The 20,186-nt window shown below is 40.2% G+C and overlaps 1 protein-coding gene across 7 annotated transcripts in view; it reads right to left on the bottom strand.

Moving 5' to 3' along the window:
* The window catches only part of DST (dystonin), a 500,594-nt gene that overhangs the window by 134,321 nt on the left and 346,087 nt on the right, over positions 1–20,186 (bottom strand). For 4 of the 7 annotated variants that reach the window (XM_060162518.1, XM_060162520.1, XM_060162519.1 and 1 more), the window contains 5 exons: positions 16,749–16,877; positions 14,415–14,503; positions 13,273–13,408; positions 2,788–2,940; positions 477–710 (listed from right to left, as the gene is read on the bottom strand). In XM_060162518.1, the coding sequence (XP_060018501.1) occupies positions 477–710; positions 2,788–2,940; positions 13,273–13,408; positions 14,415–14,503; positions 16,749–16,877 (741 nt within the window). The other 3 variants (XM_060162516.1, XM_060162517.1, XM_060162515.1) reach the window with 2 other exon arrangements.

Below are 20,186 nucleotides of genomic sequence, written 5' to 3'. Positions count from 1 at the left end.
ACATTCCAAAGTTTTAACTGTACTTAATGGACCTCACACATTTCACAAGTAGAAAGCCTGACAATCCCACTTAAATTGTTTTTAAAAGTTTAACAAAGCCTACAAACTATTATGTATAAAATAAATAAGCTACTAAGATATACTGTACAACCCAGGGAAGATAGCCAATATTTTATAATAACTCTAAATGGAGTATAACCTTTAAGAATTATGAATCACTATGTTGTGCACCTGACACATATAATATTGCACATCAACTATACCTCAATAAAATTTTTTTTTTAAAGTTCAACAAAGCCAATTCTTCGAACTTTGTAGTATTTGATCAATTGCCTATATGAAAACCCAGAATTCTAGTCTCTGGTGCTAATCATCACTTACGACCACCTGATACCACATAATAAATCAAGGCGCTGTTACACTCATCATTTTCAACAAAGCCGTAAGAACAGGGTACCACATATTTGAATAAGGACCTTTTCTGTTTCTTCCTTGATTGCTGTCGTCACAACTTTATCCAGCTCTTTTTTCGACTGTTCCGCCTTTAAATTAAGCTGTTCACACTTTATCTTAGCTTCATTAAGTTTCTGTTCAATCAGAGCCTTATCCTCTCGTGACAGTTTTTCACCACTCTCTTTTAAGAAGTTCTCTGTGTTTTTCACTATTTCTGCCAATGCCTGTGCACTTCCTTGCATATCTTTCTGTAATTCCTTATAACACAAAAGAAAAATAAAATCTTAGTAAATGACTACCTATTTAATTCTTCCACAATTGTAATTCTAAAACAGGGTGGGGGGGGGCAGAGAAGAATCTAGCACATACAGGTTGTTAAAGCATATTCAATACTCTGTTAATTTGAGTTGGTTTATTTAAATCACAATATTTAATATAATTTGAAACCTCAGAGAACATTAAAAAAGGTATGAGATTTGCAAGTTTAACAAATGGATGTGGTTTGTAAAACACTAAAAACAATTAAGTATTTACAAATGTAATCTATACATATTTGCACATACCAGATTTTTTTACATTATGTGAGTACATTTATAAAAGCTTTTAAATACATGGTAATATTATATGTTCTGTTTTTAAACATTTAATTTTAACATATATCTGCTGCTCAGGATAAAAAGAAATAGTTCTCAAAGTTATGAGCTAAATTATTCCTAATGTAATTTCTATACTAAGATGATGACTTCTTCTAAATACCAGAGCTCTATAAAATAAAATGTTTGCTTCTTTGCCCTAGCTGCTAGGAAGCTCAGAGTAAGATCTCTCCTCAACAGTTACAGCTTTCCTTCGTCTAGAGTTCTTTATGTAATTTTTCCTCCTTTACACTTTCATTCTCTATAGAGTACTATGTTTAACTCTTCATATTGTTTTTCTCCATAGTTTTATTTTAAGCCTCCCCAAATTTTTCTAGGAAGTATTTGAATTGAAAGAGATACTGTCCAGTTTTGCAAGCACCACTTAGTGAAGAGACTGTCTTTTCCCCATTGCATATTCTTGCCTCCTGTGCTGCTGTAGATTAAGTGACCATAGCTGTGTGAGTTTATCTCTGGGCTATTTATCCTGTTCCATTGATCTCTGTGTCTGTTTTTGTGCCAGTACTATACTGTTTTATTACTATAGCATTGTAGGATGGTTTGAAATCCAGGAGTATGATAACTCTAGCTTTGTTCTTTCTCAAAGTTGCTTTGGCTATTTGGGGTCTTTTGTGGTTCCATATAAATTTTAGGATTATTTGTTCTAGTTCTGTGAAACATGTCATGGGTATTTTGATAGGGATCACAATGAATCTGTAGATTTCTTTGAGTGGTATGCACATTTTAACAATATCAATTCTTCTAATCCATGAATGCTATGTATAGAATACAAAAAATACAAGGATATATTGTACAGCACAGAGAATGAAGCCAATATGTTAGAATAATTTTAAATGGTGTATCATCTATTGCGTTGGCCAAAAAGTTCGTTCTGGTCTTTCCGTAAGATGTTACAGGAAAACCCGAATGAACTTTTCGGCCAACCCAATATTAAATGTTGAATCACTGTGTTGTATATCTGAAACTAATATAATATTGTAAATCAACTATACTTTAAAATAAATAAATATTTTTTAATAAAGAAAGAGACACTCTTTACTGAGCCACTACTATATGACATTAACTGTGCTGGTCACTTTACATAAAACATCTATTTGAGTCTGACAATAACATGGCAGTGGAAGTTTGAGCAAAGGCAGCGAGGCCCAGAGAGATTAAGGTACAAAGCTGACAATGTGTAGAGTCTGGGACTGGATGATCTCGTTACAATGAGAATGTTCTTTCTCCTGACACCAAAATAAAACTTTATCTGTCATTATTGTTTGTTCCTTCAGTGAAAAAAAACAAATTCCAGAGAACAATGAAAGGAATAGGATGGGGCTAAGAGAGAAAAAGAACCCAAACTCATGGCTATGTCTCCTGATTTGCAAGTGAGTTGGGCTTCAACAGATCCAAATTCTAACTCATCACACAAGGTATTTCCACTATCAAATCTTCTTTATATCGCCTCCACTCGATGTCTCACTAAAAAAAAAAAGCCAGGAAAATTACCTGGCTTGTTGGAGCTGGACGTATGACTCTTAGTATAAAGTTTCAAGCTCAGGTCTGGGGGCGTCTTGGGTGCACCTTGCCTCCGAAAAGCTAAAATGATGACTACTTTCCAATAATCTGAACTGCTTTCCAAATACTTGTAATCAGTCTTAACATCAACTCAACCCACTAATGCAAAGCTAGATTCTACCTCCTGCTTGGACTGGTACTTCTTTAACTCAGCCGTGCCATCTCCAATCATGAAGGCTTCCTGATGACCAATGAGGCGGTTCTCGGTTTGGGTGAGGAGGTCACAGATGCCCTGGAGTTTCTCTCTGTACTCCTGCTGACGCTCCTCCACCATCTGAAGGGAGCAAAAGCAAAGCCTCGTGAATGTGGCCACCAACTCACTACTGTCATAGCTCTTTACGAGAACACATTTTGCAAGTTTCCTCTATGTAAGCTCTCCTGAGTATGCTGTAAACATGATAGCAGTGGGGTACACACTGAGCAAGGTACACAGAAAGTGAGAGCATGTCTCATGTACAAGGAAGGAGATCCCGTTTGGATGACAGCTCAACAGAACACTGGCCACGCATACGTGTAAGAGATGGAGCTTCTGACTGACAGGAAGAAACATCCCACTTTCTGAAGCTCTTGAAACCTGCGACACACAATTAATTCTGCAAAATGATATCAAAACAGAAGTTAGTCGTGATTTGTCTGTTAAAATATTCGATACGTGTAAACAGGTTACCGTGCTGGAGACCATGCTTGTGTTTCCAGAAGTGATCAAAGGAACCTTGCACGCAATATCTCTCCTTAATCACTGTGGCTAATTCCATCCCCACCTCTGCTCATTATTGCTATTGGATGGACCACCTCAATATAATTCGTTAAATCACCCTAAGAGATTAATTCAGCCATTACTTGCATCTTTTGTTTTCTTTTTATATACATACTAGTTATTTATTCTATAGCCATAGATCACATGGCTAGGAGCCTGACACATGCCAGGCAAGGTCCTGAGGGTTTTAAATTCTTTCTTTCATCGGTGCCCACAATACTACCGGGCAAGCACTGCTACGATTTCCAATTTCCCAATGAGAAAACTGGTTCAGTGACTTGCCCTGGGTCCCACAGCAAATGAGTGGTATAAATGGGGTGTAAACTCAGGCAGCCTGGCTCCAGAGCCTGGCCCTACCCTGCCATGCCCACCCACCTCCCAAAGGGAAAAGATACCCTTAACCTTCTCTATCCACATGTTCATCAATTTATCCCCAGAAATTTCTCAATGCATCTACATTTCCTCCTCCTAGAAAAAAAATCAAAACTCTCCTCTGAAAACAGTAGTTTGAGGGAGGTCATGAAAATTAAAAGCAACTAATTATAGCCTTCTTATGGCACACAGTACTTTTATATATTGTAGGATCGCTATATTGTACCCTGTTCACTCATTGCCAGTCCAGAAAATCTCTCCTGTCTTCTCTTATCCACAACCCCTGGGGTTTACATTACAGGTTTCACACTGAAGACCTAAATACCAAGAATTCCCACTCCGCAAAGAGAGGCGGACCTTCTGACGATCGAGATCTTGTTCTAGCTGTAACTGAGCCTCTAAATGTTCCACCTGGGTAGTTACTGATTCCTGCACGTCAAGGAAACCCTTCTGAGTTGTATTTAAGAGCTTCAGCAGTTGTCTGCTTTGGGTGGGAGACAGATCTTGTGCATGTTCAGAGATGAAGAACTGCACGTCAAAGGCGGTGGTCTCCAGCTGCGTTTTGGTGTGTCCGAGGTCTTTTAACACATTCTGTGAAAAAAGTAGTATGAGTTACCAACAGCGAGTTAAGCCACAATAGAAAGTTTCTATTAACAATAACATTTATTATAAATATGCTTCTTCTATCAGGGATTCAAGCTTTTATTGACATTTTTTCACAATTCACTGAGTCAAGCCATTCATTCGTACTGAATGGTAGTGATGAAATTATTTCAATACTATGGTCATTAATACATTAAAAAATAATCCCTCTCAGAATATATTAACCTTGTCTGGCAGAGTTACTTGAAATGTAACTCCACCAAAAGGTAAAGATCTAACTTGTGTACATTTAGCACATTGAAGGGAAACAACATTAAAATACTGAATGGATAAGAAAATGTGGCACATATATACAATGGAATATTACTCAGCCATAAAAAGAAATGAAATTGAGTTATTTCTAATGAGGTGGATGGACCTAGAGTCTATCATACAGAGTGAAGTAAGTCAGAAAGAGAAAAACAAATACCATATGCTAACACATATATATGGAATCTAAAAAAAAAAATGGTTCTGAAGAACCTAGGGGCAGGACAGAAATAAAGATGCAGATGTAGAGAATGGACTTGAGGACACAGGGAGGGGGAAGGGTAAGCTGGGATGAAGTGAGAGAGTGGCATGGACATATACACACTACCAAATGTAAAATAGATAGCTAGTACGAAGCAGCCACATAGCACAGGGAGATCAGCTCGGTGCTTTGTGACCACCTAGTGGGGTGGGATAGGGAGGGTGGGAGGGAGACACAAGAGGGAGGAGATATGGGGATATATGTATACATATAGCTGATTCACTTTGTTATATAGCAGAAACTAACACAACAATGTAAAGTAATTATACTCCAATAAAGATGTTAAAAATATATTCCTTGCTAATATTTATATTATCCATGTAATTGTGGCAGCACATACACGAGACCATGGGAATTTAAAACATAAATCCAGTAGGCCAGAATTTCAGTTTTCTGACTCGCAGGCCAGGAGTGTCACTGCCCGCCATTCATGAGGGATGCTGTTCACATTAAGAACTTGGGGAAGAAAGGCATGACAGAAATGATTAATACCATGAAGCAGCTACAGGACTGATTTAAATGATTGTCTTTATGTGACTGATACATACATAAATACATAAATACCAACCTCAACATGCAGTGGTAGTAAGAGTTTTATAAAGTCTGCAGGGACCTCATCAGAATGACATCTGTAAGGCTGTGATTATTTTATAGCTGAGTCAACTGTGAACAAACACCTCTTAGAGAAAAAGGAAATAATCCTTTATAGCTTCAGCAAAGTCACATTTTTTCTAAACCTTTGTTACATTCAATCCACAGGTTTTCTGATGTACTTGGTCTTATTGACTTTGACACTTGCCTTGAGAAACTCCAAGCTTTGCTTTACGTGTCCAGTATTTTGAACCATCATGACCTCCACATCCTTCACAGATGTGCTCATCTCTGATATCCAACGTGAGAACAACTGAAGTTTGTGCAAAAATTCTTCATGGGCAATTGCTAGTTTAGACTAGAAAATAAAATTGCATGTTCATTTCTGTCTGTCCCCAGATTTCAAATTCCTACACATAATGATCCTGTGTTAAGAGCTTAACAGTTTATCATCTTATGACTAAATTTTCAAACCCTCAGTTTTCTCCCAAACACTAGTTCTGACTCAACGTGAGACGGTCTGGTACCTACCATCTCGGAGTCGACAGCCATCATGATGTGGTTCATTCTTTCCGAAGACAAGGCATGGAGGGAGGAGAAGGCCGTCTGCAGACTCTGGAGGCTTACACTCAGGTCCTCGAGCTGTCCCCTGGGGAAGTCACCTGGCAGAGACTTTAAAAACTCTTCTGCCAGCGTCATGTCTTTTCTTAAAATCACACCAATTGGAGCCAATCCCAATTCAAATGTCTGCAAAAAATACACATCCCAGATATACCTAGTGAGAAACACAAATATAACTAATATTCAAAATATAAAAATGCTCTTTTTAATTTTCCAAATTAATATCAGCTGACTACCCTCCATAACCGGCAGCAGACAATTCTTACCTCTAGCTGTTTAAGTTGGTTCTTCAAAGCTTCTAGATTGTTATCCAGAGACTCCTGGTTACCTAAGGGAGGCCTCATATCTTGAAGCAAAGCCAAATACTCGCACATCTTTGATCTGTGCTGTAAACACTGCTGTAGCTCATTGGAAAACTAAACACAAATGTGGACATGTTAATTCAATAGACTTTATGCAGATTTTCAAGCAAATAAAATGTATGGGATTATTCCCAAATGCAGCTACTTCCTTATAAAATGTAAAGTATACTTACTTGTTCCATCAAGCTGTCTCCAGAAGCCATGTCTTTTGACCCTGAAATACATTCCAAACGGTTTGGGGATTCAGCGCATAGCTCCTCCAGCCTCCTGCCTCTTGGCAATGCTGATGCACAGACAGGAGAGTTTTCTGGTCCATTTTCTTTCATATTTTGTAAATTAAGGGAATGGGGTTTTTCTCTCTTGCTGTTAAGATCATCAAGAATGTGTGGCTTTTCATCCATCATCTCAGAAGCTGTAGATGATTTTTGATTCAATTCTCCACCCTGTCCTCCTTTCTCTGAATATCCATCAGCAAGCAGCTTGCAGAAAACATTTTCAAGTTGCAGAGGAAGAACTTCAGATGTCCTACCTCTTTTCTCTAGATCACACTCCATTTGAGTTAATTCTTTCATCAATTCAAATGCTCCCGTAATTTTCTGGCTATACTGATTTTGCTTAAGTATATCGAGAAGCAGCTCAGACTTGAGGTTTGCAGTACAGAGCGGATCCTCTCTGCCCTCTGCTTTTAGTTCTGGCGAGTTATTCATGGGGGAAATACCATAGTCACTGGTTTTAGAGTCGCCAGACACACCAGATGCTTCACTTACCAATGATGATGAGCTAACTCTTTTAATTAAGTTTTGAATTGAAATGTTAGTATCTGCACAGGCTGAAGGTTCTCCAAGCTCTTGAGGATTCGTATGACCTTCTTTCAATCTACCTTTTAAGATGTCCTCGACATCTTCAATGGAGACCTGAGATAACTCAGGAATCTGAACCTCGTTTTCCTGGACTCCTGGAGATGAGGCTGGTTCTTTTCGTGCCTGTTGCTCAATTACTCCTTTCTCACTGTTAATTTCTAAGGATGAGCAGTCAGTGTTTAAAGTGTTACTGGAGTTATTTCTTGTTCCATCTGCACAGGGTTCTGACTGCACAAAATCTGTATGTTTCCCAAGGCCCTCGGCATCTATAAGAGGGAAGACTGAAGGTGTGCTTTCATCTCTTTCTGGTGTGAACTCAGGAATTTCTGATCCTCCTTCTGAGACACTTTCTTTAGTAGGAAGATCCTTCTGTTGGACCATCTCCTTTGGAGGTAAGTCTTCTTGGGCAAGAGCTGCCTTTTCTTTCACATTATTAACTCCTAATTGCATGTGCTCATTCCTGGGAGGGGAAGCTACTAGAATACAGCTTGGGGTATCTTCATTTGGTTTCAGTATGTCTTTTGCTTTCACATTTTTAGCACAGTGTTTTAAATAAGTAAACAGATCAAGCTCTTTTTCAGGTCCATCGGTGGTTGAATCTTTCTCAATCCTTGTATTCCTTTCAGACAAGGTCATGTCTGAAGTCATGTCATCAGTGATCACTTGGGAAACTGAGGAATCGAAAATTTCTTCATGATTCTCAAATTGAACGGGACTTTTGCTAACTATTGTTGGCAGATTCTTTGGTTCATCTTTAAGGGCTACTGTTGCTTTTTTAAGGCTTCCTTCCTGATTATGTCCTTCACTGTGTGTGATGTGTGGGAACGGAAATGGACTATTAACTAAATCAAGACTCTCCCTTGTACTTTTACTGGGCAAAAGTCTGAGACATTTATTATCTTCTACAGGACCTTCTATAAGCACTTCTCCTTTACCTGCACACATTTTATGAACCAATGTTTCATCTTCTATTAGTATATTGTTTTTGTCAGCTCTCCTTTTAATTAGATCTTTTCCATTGCCTTGAGGATCTTGGTCAGTTACAGAGACTCTGTATGACAAATGGCTTTCCTCCACAGGTTTTACTATTAAACTGGGCTCAGAACAAATGTCTTTATCAGAAGATGAGTCACCCTGAAGTGTCACATTCTCATAATATGGATTTCCACCTTTCACAGAGTCCATAGATTCTGGCCCTTGAATCAACTTAACCCCTGTGTTCTTTAGATCATCCGCTAGTTCAGAAGTTGAACCGACACTAGTATTATGTAAAACACCAACAGGGCTTAAAGCGTTTTCCGATTCAGTGTCTTTCATGACAGACAGCAATTTATCCTTAAGGACCATCTCATGATTCAACAGATCTTTGCTTTTTCGAACAACCTCAGTTGCACATTCTGGAAGGTTATTTCTTTCAGGAACCAAGCTACTTTTACTACTTGATTCTGGCTGCAAAACATTTACACTTTGCTGTTTTTCCAAAGAACTATGATGGTGCTTTTGATCCGGGAGAATCGTTTTATTGCTACTTTGACTTGCATGGCTGTTTCCCGGTTTGGGTGCAGTGGTGACACACATGGGGACATCCACACCCTCAGTCTCGTCCTGGCACACGGGCTTTCCATCCTCACCTCCTGCTCCTTCTTCTTTGGCATCACCACCACCATCGTCATCATCGTCGTCCTGATCATTACTGTCACACTCTGAGTCCCCATAACTTTCTTCATTTTGCACAGAATCTAAACGATCGGGATCAGATTTAAATTCTTGCCCAGTTACGTACTCTTCTCTCCCTCTCCAACAGCCAGCATCCTCAGAATTTAATGGAGTCCTGAAGCTCTCTTTTCTTCCTACAATTTCATGGTCAGTCAATGAGTCAGACTCATCACCTTCAAGGTCATCTGTGCTGTCCTGTTCTGATACGATTTCCATCAACCGTCCATTCACCTCATAGGAGGCAAGTGAATTTAAATGGATTCTTTCACCAGAATCGAATTCTGCTTTCTCAGCAACTATGAGAAAATCCTGCAGAGACTGTGCTTCTCCCCTCACACCTAAGCTATCAACCAGTCCCCCTTGGGTCCCCAAAGAATGTTCATCCTCTTTAGAAACATCATAAAAAGCCTCTCCAGGAGGAGCGGCCCAGTCATCTTCCTCTGGCAGCGTGTCATAGTCCTTGGGCTGCAGACAACCATGGTCATCACCTTCCAGAGGCAGGGAATCATGGTCATCATCTTCAAACAAGGGCGTGTCATAAAAGTCAGCATCGCTGTCTGTATCTGTTTCTGTGTCGCTCTGCTGATCACCCAGCAGTGATGTTTCATAGTCACCAGCACTGGCGCTGACAGCCCCTTCAAATGATGGGGTATGAATGTGAGCCATGTTGATGTGATGACTACCACCCCTCAGGGGCAGGGCACAGGAGGACCCTTCCACCGTGGACTCACTTTGCTCGTCTTCGGGTTCCTGATGAGAAGCAGCAAGCATTTTTTCATCATTCTGATCTTGTACCTGAGGATTACTATAACCAATACCGAAAGATTTTTGTACAGTGTTTTCTCCCTGTAAACTGATGTTGATAGCTGCAATTCCCAGAAACTGGTCTTGAAATTTTTCTCTTATTCTTTGACCCGATAACATGGTTTGGTCACTGAATGGCAATGTAAAGGCTTCACATTTATTTCCATTGTTCTCTGCAGTGTGTACATCATGAAAACTTCCCTGACTGGTCCTCAGTTTATCATGACTTAACAAGGCACTCAGCCTGGGGGAATAGTCCAAGAGACTTGAATCCCTGCTAATATTATCTTCATTCACCGTTTCATTCAAATCACAGATTCTACTAGTTTTTGATTTTACTATAGGACTTATCAAATCACTTGCAAAGTTTTGAAGGTTTTTAGAATGACTACATTCATCTGCATATTCCTTTGTTTCTGTTTGGCTTTGATTTTCACCGTTTTCAAGTCTGTTTTCAGAGTCTTGTCTGAGCAGGCTAACTTCAGCAAGTCCAGGCTCTGTTAAATGTGATATCAAACTAGGAACACACAGGCTGGATGAATCCTTAACTTTATAATCAGTTGCCAGTATATCTGCCACGTTTTCCGACTGGCGAAATTCACTCCTGGTAACGTTAGTTCCCAGTTCCTGAAACTCTTCATCTATGGCGTTTTCAGAGGTTCCTTTACGTTTAGGTTCTCTGCAATGACATTTATCAAAACTACCTGGTGTAGCTGTACTTTCACTCGTTTCTTTACTTGCAGCATTATTCAGAAATACGCCAGGGAGTCTTATGACATCAAGACATTCTTTTACAGGCGTGTTCTCATCAATTTCTGCACCACAGCCTTCCAGGAGCATCTGAACAGCGTCATTCAAGCCTCCATCGTACAGCAAAAGCCTCTGCCCTGTGTTTGCATCCATATAGCTATTTATCATCAAATAAGACAGGAATAATTTTTTAGTTTGTTCTGAGCTCTGAGTCACCACTGGCTCTTCTCCATCAAAAACATCTTCTTCTTGCCTGTAATCATGGACCATGGATGGCTGGAATTTACAAAAAGAGAGCCATCTTCTGGAATTTTCACAAGCTTCGAAATCTCCCAAATCTGGCATTTTATCGGGCAGCGTTATACTTTTTAAAATCGATGCTGTGTGATTATCTATGATTCCGAGTTGCGTGGCAACGTCCAAACCAATGACTTGAGATGTTTCTGGAATGTAAAGAGCAGCGATTTTCTGCCTGCCGTTCAGGATCTTAGACGCCAATTCATTGGTAATCAACTCCTGCTGCAGCGAAGAAGATGTAGGGAATATCTCCCCAGAGTGAGGCCAGATGAGGCCCACGTAGCCTCGCTGAGCCTCGAGGACCAGAAGGGCACTGCTGGACGTTATCAGATCACATTGGACTGCCTCATCGACAGTTAAACGCTTGGCGGGGTTGCATTGGATGATTCCGCCTGTTTCCACCTGGTAGGTGAGGATACTGTTGGCAGTGTCTCTGTCCATCACCCCCTCTGCCACGGCTTCTTCTACAGTCATTCTCTGACCAGACTTGGAATGGATCAGACCTCCTGAAAGCAGCTGCGCACCCAGTAACCTGAACATGGTCTCACGGTCTATGAGGCCTTCATGAGCTGCCCTTAAAATGCTTAAGTTTCTCCCACATTTTAACGTTATCCTGCCTCCTTCTTGTGGCCTCACAGGCAGAAGCCGCACCCCTGTGTTTTCCTGTAAAATACTTCTTTGCATGATATCTATTAAAGACACCTTCTCAGAGGTGGAGGGGTCGATAAGATCTTTACACAGATTCTGCCGTTCCAGGATTTTAGAAAATAAGGCAGAGGAAACCAGGTGCTGCTGGAAAGCCTTCTGCAGCGTCAGCTGTTCTCCTGTGGCCGGAATAACGAGAGAGCCCGTGGAAAGCAGGATCTCAAGAACTCTGATGGCCATGGGTTCTGAGATCACACCTTCAGCCAGAGCATCCAGCACTGGAACTGTGGTGGACGACACAGCAGAAATAATCTCCTTCGTTTCACTGAGTTCTCGGAGTTGGCTAAGAACTTGCTCATCAATAAGGCCATGATTTTGGGCATCTTTGAGGTCAAAGCATGTTCTTAATTCTGGTGAAACAAGCCCAGAAATCATGAGCTGGGTCTCAAGCAATCGGATCCCCGTGTCATAATCAATGAGGCCTCTTAACACGGCCTGAAAGACAGAAAGGACTTCTCCCGTGCCCTGATCAATGGTGCCTGCGATGACTTTATCCAGCTGAAAGGAAAGCATGAAGTCTCAGTCAGTGACATGAGGGTGGGCAGAGCGTCATGAAACTTAGTTTGCATTTTCTTATAAAAAAAGACACTTCGACATAAAAATCCTCTACTTACCAAGACGTGGCAAGGCTGTGAGTGTTAAGCAGCTCAAATGCACAAGTGATCTATGTCAGTGATCTATTCGAGAGCACAGGATGTGATAAAGCTTTGAAAACGACATGCATCTGTGAACTGAAAACTTCATATCGTGTACATTAAGAAGGTTAGTGAGGACACAGGAAATGATGAGGGTGAGGAAACAGGACACACACCTAGGAGGCAAACCATGCTCTCTGCAATCGGGTGAGATTAGTCTCCTGACACAAGAGAGAGTTTCAAACCCCATGCTATTGATGTTTACAGCATACAGACTTCTTCACAGATAGTCAAAACCCATGAGCCAGGAAAATCGTTACATACCCTCAAAATACGACAAATAGTATGTAAAGTACTCCAGGGAGTGAGGGAATTGAGTATAAAGATAACTTTTTGAACACTGGATTTTGTGTTGAATATGTGTTGTCAAGTTTTAAAAGTTTAAGGATAGGCCAAATTTTAAGCTATTTCTGTTATATTTTAAGAAGATGCTAGAGCATCCTCGCTAAAACATATGGCCCAGTATTTCTCAAAGAAATCTCATGGATATCTCTGAAAATCAGACAAATCCCCTAATACTCCAATGTCACGTTTAGAGGTGACTCACAGACTATTTTATACCATCATATTTATATAGTAGAATATCTATCATATCTATATAACATATATCTATATAACAGTAGAGGAATGGCTTTGACAGAGAAGAGTTAGAAAAATGAATGATTCCTTCCTTTTACCATGCAAGGCAGAGATTAAGATGTCACAGAAATTGATGACAGCAAGTGTAAGACTGCATTTAATGAACAACACTGAAATCTCCTAGTACTTAAATAAACCCCACCCATGTTTCTTCCATGTACACAACTCAAGGTCATTTCTTTGTCATTGACATATATTTCTACAATCATGCAGTTAAACTAAAAGTCTTAAAACAGCCTCATGTTCTAAATAAATAACATTACCTTCTCCTCTACCTTTATATCTCCTAAGGTTTGTGATTGTTGTAGTTGTTTCAGAGATTCACTAAAGAGTAAATTATAACTTTCTTGGAGAGTTTTCACTTGTTTTTCCAATTCATTTCTTTCTTCGTCTGTCATTCTAAAATAACCAGAAAGTACGAAAAGACGAATATAAGTCTTCAAGTGATAAAGATGACACACTAGCCTCGATGATTTTGCAAAGAATACTTTCCTAAATTAACATAGGGTCATAAAATATAATATAATCTCATATACAGATTACTCAGGTCTTAGAATGGTTGTATATGAAAATTAAGGATGGCCCTTATGACCCTAAAAACATCCAGGAATCCTTCTCTTGCCTGGAAAAGGACTAAAGGAAAAGAGTGTAAACTAATATATCAGCACCTCTCTAGCATATACAAATTTCTAAAATAACAACTGCTGTTGTCTGACAGAGGGAAAGATCCCATTGTTAGTTCCAACATGGAAAAGGGACAAGTAAGGTACCACGACTCAAGATGAAACTTGTTCAAGCAGAAGGATGAATAAAGAGGAAATTTATAAGGAAATTAACCCAATTTCCTTATAAATTTAACCTAAGGTACAATATAAAATCATTCTAGAGTAATTCTAAAGATGATAGACAAACAATATTTAAGAAAAGGGTAGATTCCTTCCCTGTCTGAGGCATTAGCTGAAATATATGAAGTGCCTTGTTGCAAAAAGTAGGACCAAACCACAAGAAATTAAGTTGCCACAGTTCTCAGCTAAGAAAATGAAGAACGTATTTACACACATTTTCCAAAAGGTAGGTCTTGGAGAGTAAGTACTACTCAGAATCAAGATTTGGCTTGGCATCTTTACTCACTAGCTACAGATCCTAAACTCTCTGAGCCTGTTTCCTCATCAGCAATATATGGGGGTAATAAGTACATTTCAGGGTTTTGGTAAAGACCAAGAGTGATGAAAAGCGACAATTAAATAGCCAAGTTTATAGTCTTAGGTTATTATATTACTAAGTAAATTTGTGATTGAGTCCCATTTTTAAACTCTACATTGCAATTTACCATCCTCTACTTTGCTAAGAGTTTTGAAGACCACTCCCCTACTTCAAATAAAAGACCTAATGAAAACCAACATACTTGTCTCCGTGTTTAGCCAGGAAGAGCTGCATAGTTTGCAGTGCTTCAGATAATTGTTCCTTCTTGACTGATATTTCCTCACTGGAAATCTGCGAGGTAAAGAAAACACACTCAAGCTCTTCCTTCACAAAGATGACACAACAGTCATTTTAAAAAACTCCAAGTTTTCATCAAGACCCACACGATGGGAATATTTTCAGGTGATCTGAGTAAATACCCATCACTTATTACTGGTTCACAGGCCTGGATAAGAAGACTGCTTTTGAGAATGCACGATGAAGGAAAGTCCCTCCCTCTAACCCTAAGGCCATCATTTCCACGAGGAAATAATAATACCGCATGATATGGTTCTTGCATTTGTCCCAGCCCAACCACGAATAGAGAATGCCTTAATGATACCCCAGGTGGCCAGACGTTCAGCACTGGAAGAACATTGCCGTCCTCAAAAAGATACATGAACATGGAACAAAAACCTTCCCTTCCTTCCCCCAAGCTCCTGGATACAATGCTCCTTTGGAAAAAAATTCCTCTCTAGAAGTATTCCTCTCTAGGTTTGCAGGTCAAGATTAAATAATTTCTATTACTAGGACTTCACTTGCAAAAGTCGCCTGTGACAGACAGAGAAATAAAATTGACCTGTTTACTTTCTCCTAATTCCTCTCTGTATCATTTCTGAATATCAGAAAGTAATATCAGAAAGTAAATGCCATTCTTTTAAGTGAGCAGAAATGAAATGATGGGACAATGAAAAGGTGTATTTTCCCCAGACGTATTCTACTGAGAGTCAGCCTAAAGTCTATTTTTCATGGCTATAGGTAATCATGAGGCAATACTGATTTTTTGAAAGACACATTTATTACTGACATCAAATTACCTTAAATATCCTTCAACAGAGAGACCATCGAGTGTTATTCAAGATTTATAACTGGGGCCATGATCTGCATTGCAAAGGTATCTGTCTACTTTTATGTCTGCTAGGTCTAAAACTAACACTGGTCGGTAAAATTTTGGAGAATTTAGAACTACAGAATGAGGAAATACCAAGCATTTATAAACCACGTTCCTGAAAAGAAACTTGTTCTCTCAAGAAATCCTTGCTAAGTTTGTGTCCCTATTTTAGCTCTTTTCCTATTTGACAGGGGGAAAATGAAGAAGATGTTTTAAACTAAATACTCGCATAAAATTGCTTTGAAGGTTTTGGGTTTAAAACACTAAATGTAATTTTCCTTTCCAACTTATTTCCCCCACACTCTATTAAAATGTAGTTTGCTAGACTATGAGCTAAGCTGGCTTTATTTCAACTGAATGAGAATTCAAGTAAATACTCAGGTCTATAAACCTCTCCCGGGGGAACCTCAAATAAGGTTCATCTGCCTCATGCCATAGGCGAAATGAGACAAGATGCTGAAGCTTTCTGTTATTGGATTATGTCAAAAATGTCTGTTTCAAGTGATGACAAGTGTGTACTGATGCAGAGCTGGAAGGGAAAGCTAATGATTGCCTCTGTAGTTTCCACAGGTCAGGCAGGAGCAGCAGTGCAGTGCAGGAAACATAATCGAGAAAAATACTGCTTACTTAGTGGAAATTTATTTTTTAAAATATAGTAGCAATTCCAGCATTATCAGTAGCAGCAGCAAAACTGCTTAACTCAGTGCCCTAAGAGCTTCAGGTGGGACAGCCCAAAGGACACCTCAGAGCAGTAACATCTCACGAAATGTGGCCACTCAACTTATGTCAAGTAGTGGGGTTCAGAACACAGCCTACAGAACTAAAGACTTCATTTAGGGAAGGAAAAGAATCTAGAATTTCCAGTGGATGATGGGAGAACACTTCTTTCGGAAATAGAAAAGACCCAGAAAAGCACAACTAAATGCGACCCTCAAATGTTAACATCTTGGTCTGCAGTTTGTTGCTCTTGAAACTTTTTGTTTCTATTCTAAGAACGAGCTTGCAACTCTTTATGACACAGAGTGCATGAATGTACTCAGGGCACCAAACAGAGTGACTCTGCTCTCCTGCAACGTTCATCAAAGCGATCAGGAAGCAGATCTCACTGTGAGGAAAAGCAGTCCCACATATTGGTTGACTAACAGTGAGACTAATATTGATGAAGTCCAGGTTTTGGAAGCAGAGACAGCTTCTTCTGCCACATACTGTGATTCCTTGGGCAAGTTACTTAACGTCTCTGATCCTCATTATAACTGCATATAGAAGTGGGGGAAACTAAAGAATTAAAGGGTTTTTTTTTTAGGTGGACTGTATCAACTCAGTAAATTCTCCCCACTATAATTATTGATATTATCATTATTATTAAACCAGGACCTCGGTGAGTACCTTTTGCTTAAAGAAGGAAGACTTTTCAGCCTTCTCTCCGTCTTTCAATGTCTTGCTGATATTTGATACCCATTTTTGTAATTCTCTGGCTTTTTCAACATGCTCTTTCTTTTCTTCTTCCAGTGACTTCTGACAGGTGTGAGTGGTTAAAAAAAAAAAAGATATATTCCAGTAAATTACAGAGCCATTAAAGTGATCTCCACAGAAAACAAGGATTTAAAAATATTTTTTCATCACACACAGGTTAGAGATATTTTATTCATTTTTTACCATATTCAACACGTCACGTAGCAGATGTACTTCCAAAATGTTTATGGTAGCAAAGCAAGCTGTGAGAAATAGTCTTGAATGATCAGCCTAACCTCCTAGCTAGTCTATTAATATGACACATTTAAAAACTCAACTTTATTCATGAAGCACTAAAAGAAATCTGAATTGCTGCCTTTGCATTAGCATTACAATCATAACTGTCATGACAGAAAAGTAACAGACAATGGAAAGCTGAAAGAATAAAGTCTACACAAAACAAAAAATACATAGAACGAAGAAAAACCTTCCCTCTCCTCCAACACATAACCCATGCATAATGCTGCTTTTAATTACAAAGTCGTAACTAGAAATGGGAGATGGTGGTAAAATATAATATGTAAAGAAGATTACGACATACAGAAAAACTAAAAATGTTCATTTTTCAAGGCAATCTGAAACACTACAGCCTCACGGATGTGAGAACAAGTTTACATTTTCCTCTGCGATTCCACGGTTCTTTTTAAAGTGCTCTTTCAGTGAGTGTAATGAATCATTTAATAAATGGGAACCCTGACACCAGGTTGGATCCAGGCAGTGATGCAGAGTTCTGAAGAAAGGATGCTGTAAACTCGCTGGAGATCCTCAAGCTTATCCCATATTCCAGGTAAAATACTTTTATTTAGTTTGGGTAGGAGTCAAAAAACGAATCTCAAAGCTAAATGGAACCATGATGAAGAGTAGTAAATCTTTTGTTATTTTCCATTTTAAAAGTATTCTCTCTTGGGCAGAATGGAGTCTAAAATCCAAGCCTCCTGACATTTAGTCTAAAGGAGTGATGCAAATTCTTCCAGATCAGGAGACAGCAAACTTTATTCTGGAAAGGACCAGAGAGCAAATATTTTAGGCTTTGTGAGCCATATGGTTACTGTTAGAACTACTCAACTCCATCCTTGTACCCAAAAGTAGCCAAAGACAATATGTACACAACAATGTGTCTGCATTCCAATAAAACTTTATCTAAAAATATTAAAAAAATTTTTAAATTAAAAGTATTCTCTCTTCTGAGCAGTCAGGTGTTTCCAGCCCTCAAGAAATTAACAGTGCTTCAAGCACGTCACACAATTACTAGGCCGTGGATCTCATACCATCAAGCTGTGGACAAAGCAGAGGAACTAGACAGCATCACCCCTGACTCTGGTTCTATAAACAGGTCCTATTGTGAAGAATAGTAGAGGCTGGAAATCCCTGTCATCAAGGGCTCAGACACTTCTAGGAGTTTAAGTCCTGTGTGGAAATCAAAATCAGCTTTTTCTAAGGCTTCTTTATATGTCAACTTTCTTTTCGTTTGAGGACAGAGGATGTTTCTGGCATAGGACTTTTGATCTTTGAGCTTTGTAGCAATGAAGACATCTATAATCCCTACTTGGAGGGCTTCTTCAATCGACAAGCGGGCCTGGGCCTGGGGCTCAATCAGCCCCCCTGTCAAGTACTGAAATTCCAGACAGCGGATTCCCATGTCCTTACTTATGATATTTGCACTGACAGCTTCCACGACTGACATCACTTTGTTATTGATAGGGTGACTGATCCCCGTGACGACTAACTCACACTGCCGCAGCTGCTGCGCAAACCCCTCGTCCACCAGGCCTCTGTGCAAGGCCTCGGCCACCCGGTACCTCTTGCCGGTCAGAGGGTCAATGATGCCCCCGGTACTGACTTGGGCTTCAAGGCATCGGAGGGCGGTGATCCGATCAACCAGATTCCGACGTGTGGCCTTTAGCACAGAGATCCTTTCCCCACTGGAAGTCAGCCAGTACCCTGCCACTGGACTGCGCGAGTCCTTCTTGGGGACTAACCTGCTCAGCAAGGAATCAGCAAGTTCTGTGAGTGTGAGGAAGCCTTCCTGATACTTTTCGATGGAGGCTTTGTCAATGGTTCCCTGCTCTATGGCCTCGCTGATACTGAACTGTAATCCTGTCTTAGTATCGGTCAGTACACGACAGGGACGCCCATAGGACTCAAAAAACGTGGCTTCCTTCCATTGATACTGCTGCCCTGACAGCTCAAGGTAGGTACTTTTCTCAATCAGGTTTCTCTGGAAAGCCTCGTAGGCAGTCAGTTCTGCTCCTGTCGTAGTATCGACGACAGCAATCCTGTGAGTTTTCGCTACATTGAGATTGGAAATGTTCCTCTCCCCAAATGGAAACAGAAAGCACTGCCCGTCTACGTCAAAGACACACATGCGCAGTAACTCTGAGTAATACAGGGTTCGCTTATTATTGGGATTGGGAAAGGCTCTAGTGTTGCTGGATGGCTCATGTAAAAACTGCAGGATGGCGTTATTTAGCAGCCCCTGCTGCAGGGCAACTTCTGGAGGAACCCGAATGCCCCTCACGGGGTCGATGACGCCCCCACTGGCAATCTGCACCTCCAACATATGTTTGCCCCTTTGCCTGTCAAGCATTCTATTTTCCATGGCTTGGAACACTGACAGTGTCTTAGAAGAACATGGATACCCCAGGGCCGCCTTCTCTGCCTCAAGGAGCCTGATTTTGAATTCGGGGTCAACCACACCTTTAAGGATTGCATCCTCAACAGAATAGGTCTTCCCTGAAAGGGGGTCAATTATGAAACCCGTGGCCGCCTGAGCTTCTAAAAATGCTAAAGTCATCATCTTATCGATGATGATTTTCTTGGCAGCTGAGGAAAATGAAATCTTTTCTGTTGTGGATTCTAGGTAAAGCCCTGCGATGGAGGTGGCTTTTGTCAAAAACTTGCTCAGAGTTTTCTGGACTTCTTCAACGGTCTTAAGGCCAAGTCGCAGCTGCTCAACTGTTTTCATGTCCAGAAGCTTAGCTTCGACCAACTGCCTGGCCGTCACAGTGTGCCGGAGCCCTTGGAACTGAAACTCATCATCCCTGACCGAGCATGCATGATCACCACCAAAGTTCTGAAAGGTCTCTGGTTCTGAGCCCTTCTTAAGAAAATCTCTTTTGAGTCCACCCAGTGCCCTGCACCCTTCAAGCAGCCATTCATCAGCACCGGGGACTGGGCTCTTTTCTTGCTTTAATGCCGTGACTTCTGTGTGCATAGCATACTGCTTGTTCTTAGCTATCTGTAACGGGAATTTATAAGACGTTAAAAGTCATCTAAAGAACATTGTCATGTTACCCACTCTTAATCCAAATA

This window comes from Lagenorhynchus albirostris, chromosome 10 (assembly GCF_949774975.1).
Source record: "Lagenorhynchus albirostris chromosome 10, mLagAlb1.1, whole genome shotgun sequence".
In the NCBI taxonomy this organism is placed as follows: Eukaryota; Metazoa; Chordata; class Mammalia; order Artiodactyla; family Delphinidae; genus Lagenorhynchus; species Lagenorhynchus albirostris.
This window is presented reverse-complemented; position numbering and strand designations above follow the sequence as displayed.